Source organism: Erythranthe guttata, chromosome 14 (genome assembly GCF_056151865.1).
Source record: "Erythranthe guttata isolate IM_541 chromosome 14, IM_541, whole genome shotgun sequence".
Taxonomy (NCBI): domain Eukaryota; kingdom Viridiplantae; phylum Streptophyta; class Magnoliopsida; order Lamiales; family Phrymaceae; genus Erythranthe; species Erythranthe guttata.
In genome coordinates, this window is record NC_142546.1 from 4,284,866 (window position 1) to 4,288,287 (window position 3,422).

The 3,422-nt window shown below is 33.3% G+C and overlaps 1 protein-coding gene across 1 annotated transcript; it reads right to left on the reverse strand.

The window, feature by feature from the left end:
* Positions 1-1,310: 1,310 nt before the first annotated feature.
* On the reverse strand, positions 1,311-2,756 carry LOC148764964 (uncharacterized). Its single transcript, XM_088814227.1, has 2 exons — positions 1,977-2,756; positions 1,311-1,772 (listed from the first exon to the last, which is right to left on the reverse strand). Exons 1-2 carry the CDS (start codon positions 2,623-2,625, stop codon positions 1,453-1,455), a joined length of 969 nt encoding a protein of 322 aa, XP_088670353.1. The 5' UTR covers positions 2,626-2,756; the 3' UTR covers positions 1,311-1,452.
* Positions 2,757-3,422: the final 666 nt, after the last annotated feature.

The following is a 3,422-nucleotide window of genomic DNA, read 5'->3' on the forward strand; positions in this document are numbered from 1 at the left end:
TTACGTTACTCCGTCAACAACTCAAACAAAACAAAAAACCCCAAAAAAATAATAATGTTGATGTGGTTGACAGTAATATTATTGTGTTTACAGTTATTTTACTGTCAACGACAGTAATATAATTACGTTGACTTGTCAACAAATCAAACAAAATGAAAAAAAAAAATATTGTCGTTGACTCTAATTGTACTGTCAACCAATATTATAAAATTTTGGCTAGTGGTTAATATTGTTTGGTTTATATTTATATAAAATAAATGACAATTAATTGACTACAACCAATATGTTGAGTATCGGACGGAGTACAAAGATAAAGGAATTGATAATTTCTTAATTGCTTAATTCCCTTTTGCACTCTAAAAAAGATTAATAGCACTTTGTACGCTCGAACCATAATAAACCATGCATAGTGCATCCCGAATATATTTTTAAAACTAATAAATGTAATTTAATATTTTTAATGATATTTTTTTAGGATGTCAAATATCAAATCAAAAAAATTGTATATTCATCAATCCTTTCGAACGTACAAAGTGGAGAAAAAATATGTTTCATGGAATTATATGTTTTATCACAAAAAGATATTTCATGAAATCCGTTTGACGATTTGGTTATCAAATTATTTGAATTATGTTTTCTTCTAAATATTTATACTAAATATTTTCATCAATTACGATAAAAGATCCATCCTACAAATAATTGGGTGAGAAAGTTTTATTTTATTTTTTGTTCGTAAGCAAAAATAGCTTTTTCAGCAATAGAATGTGATTTGTGTTTTACTGCACTTTGTACACTTAAAATTAGGTTGGAGGTAGAAATAAATAACAATTTAATTTATTATTTTGCACCCGATAACGAAAAAAAAAAAGAGCCCAACAAAATATGAATTACGCTTATTAAGTCTTCAACATCCAATTAAGGGTGCACTCAGGGACATACTTAGGAGTAGACTGGGTGTGGCCCCTGCCCCCAAGATTTTTTTTTAATATTTTATTTTATTTTATTTGTTTATTATTTATGTATTAGTTGATTTACTGTTGTCCTCAAACTTCTAATTATATACATTTTAGTCCATAAAAAGAAAATAAAAATCTTCTCTTAAATCACCCCATATTCTAGCCACCCACCCCTCAAGAAAAACCCCTTGGGTCCACCCCTCGATGCATTGTTAATGATTCATTGCATTTCAAGGGCGCCAAGTGTTGTCAATTCTTTTTGAAGGGTGCATAGTACCAAAATGCTGCATTTCAAGGGTGTAAAATGAAATTAAGCCATTTCTAGTAAAAAAATCAAAAGCATGACACAAAATCTACTTTGATAAATTGTTTTATTATTATAATAAACTATCAAATTACAACTTTACAAAGAGAGATGCCAAAGGCAAAAAGAAAAGAAATAAAAATAAAGTATTGGTTCGAAAGTAAAGTCAAGAGTCAAAATTTAAATAATTTTCTAAGGGATGCTAATAATCAGAAGCTCATCTAACAGCTGATCAAGAATTGTGGATGCAAGATCATTCCCAATCTCCTTCACAATATTCTCATCTTTTGATATTTCATTTTGCACCCAACTTAGTTTTATTATTTCAATTGCAGCCACTTTTCCTAACTCTTCCCATTTTTCTGCATAATTCTTGTCTCTGTTCCTCAACTTTTCTTCTTCTTCACAAAATCCATTGTTAATTACTTTTTTCTCCTTCGAATTTCCGCAGCTGTCGAGCTCTTCGGACAATGTCCTCCTCATTTTCGAATTCAACAATCTTGAAGTATCGCCTGTGACACGAATTTGATTTGATGTAAGGCCACAACTCAATCATAGCTGAGAATTATAAAATGTGGCAAATTTTAAATATTTTTTGAATTTTTGTTGATTCATATAAAAAAAAATGACAATAATTTTGTGACGAAAAATAAATAAACTATAAAAGAATAATCAAGAATAAAAATACTGGGCCACAAAAGGAAAAGAAAATTAACCTGAAGAAGCACTTTCTTGATCATTGGGAAATTCAAGAACAGAATTCGGGCTCGATTTTTCCGAGTAAACTTCTGTTTCGAAGCTATAATCTCCACTCCCCTTCTTCTTTCTTGTTTTTTCCGACTCTCCACACGAATTCATCAAAGGACGAAGCACATCGCTTGAATTCTCAACACGAAAATCCGAATTCACTCCTCCTTCGTTTTCTTTATTATTATTTTCATGCAAACTCTCCCTTCTCTTCACGCGGTTACTCTTCTTCTTGCGTAATTTCTTCCGTTCGACCTTCGATTCGTGTTCGAAGCTGAGAATGAAGTAATTCTCGTCTTCGAGCTCTTTGTAGGCTAGATTAACAATATTATTCCTACGACGCCTCACTTGAGGCGATCCCGATTTCTTGATCACCGAATCCGAAGAACTAATCGAAGGGCTTCCATCAATAGGCTCGATACGTAACGGAAGCGTATTTAGTCCCATTAACCTAGCCACAATACCGGGATTGTTAAATGCACCGCCAACTAGTGAACTCGTTTCTCTCTCTTCTTTGATTTGAGTATCGAACGAAGAAGAAGAAGAAAAACTAGTGCTAAAACAAAGTATGCGTCGCAAAATCTTCGATATACAAGATGAAGAAGAAGAGGGCTTCATTATCTTGTTTTGATGGAAGAGAGAAATTTTTGAAAGACTAATGATTGGGGATCAGGAATAACTAGAAGAAAAGTGTGAAAAGAAAAAGAAAAAGGGAATTAAAAGAAGTGTTGAATTTTGAAATGGAGAGAGAGAGAGAGAGAGAGAGAGAGAGAGAGAGAGAGAGAGAGAGAGAGAGAGAGAGAGAGAGAGAGAGAGAGAGAGAGAGAGAGAGAGAGAGAGAGAGAGAGAGAGAGAGAGAGAGAGATTTTTGAAAAAAGGAGGAAGAATAAAGGTGGCGGGGTTTTGTTTTGAGTTTGAATTAATGGGAGTGGGAGGGACAGAGAGAAGAAGAAAAAAGGGGTTGTTAGTGTTTGTTTGCCACGCCTATTCTCAATGGTCAATTTTTGTGCTGTTTGTCGTCCTCTCTCTCTCTCATATTATTATTACCTTTTTTCTTGCAATAAAGCAAACTGAGAATAATTTTGTCTATATGATCTTTTAATGGGGGTCCAAATCTAGTAGTTTTTGTGGATCTTGTAATGCAAATCTTTGGACCATGGTGGTGGTCTAGGGATCTCAATCAACTGCTGTAACTTGGGTCCCCTGTATGGGTTGGCTATTTCTATGATACACCCAGTGTTTTTTTTTTTTTTTTTTTTTTACTGTTGATGATCTAAACACACTAAGGTCAGTGGGTTTGTATGTATATGAATAGTAAAAATGTACTCGGCGTATTTCACCTTTGTGTAGTATAGATTAGACCGATCCGGGTCTATATCCAAAGAAATCGAATGAATTTGAAAGTAAGATGAGGA

What these genes read in the sequence shown, in the direction of transcription:
- LOC148764964 (XM_088814227.1), bottom strand. Translation starts at nt 2,625, where the DNA reads ATGAAGCCCTCTTCTTCTTCATCTTGTATATCGAAGATTTTGCGACGC. An exon ending in TCAAGAAAGTGCTTCTTCAG is followed by an intron (nt 1,773 to 1,976) that starts GTTAATTTTCTT and finishes TTCGTGTCACAG; the next exon opens with GCGATACTTCAAGATTGTTG.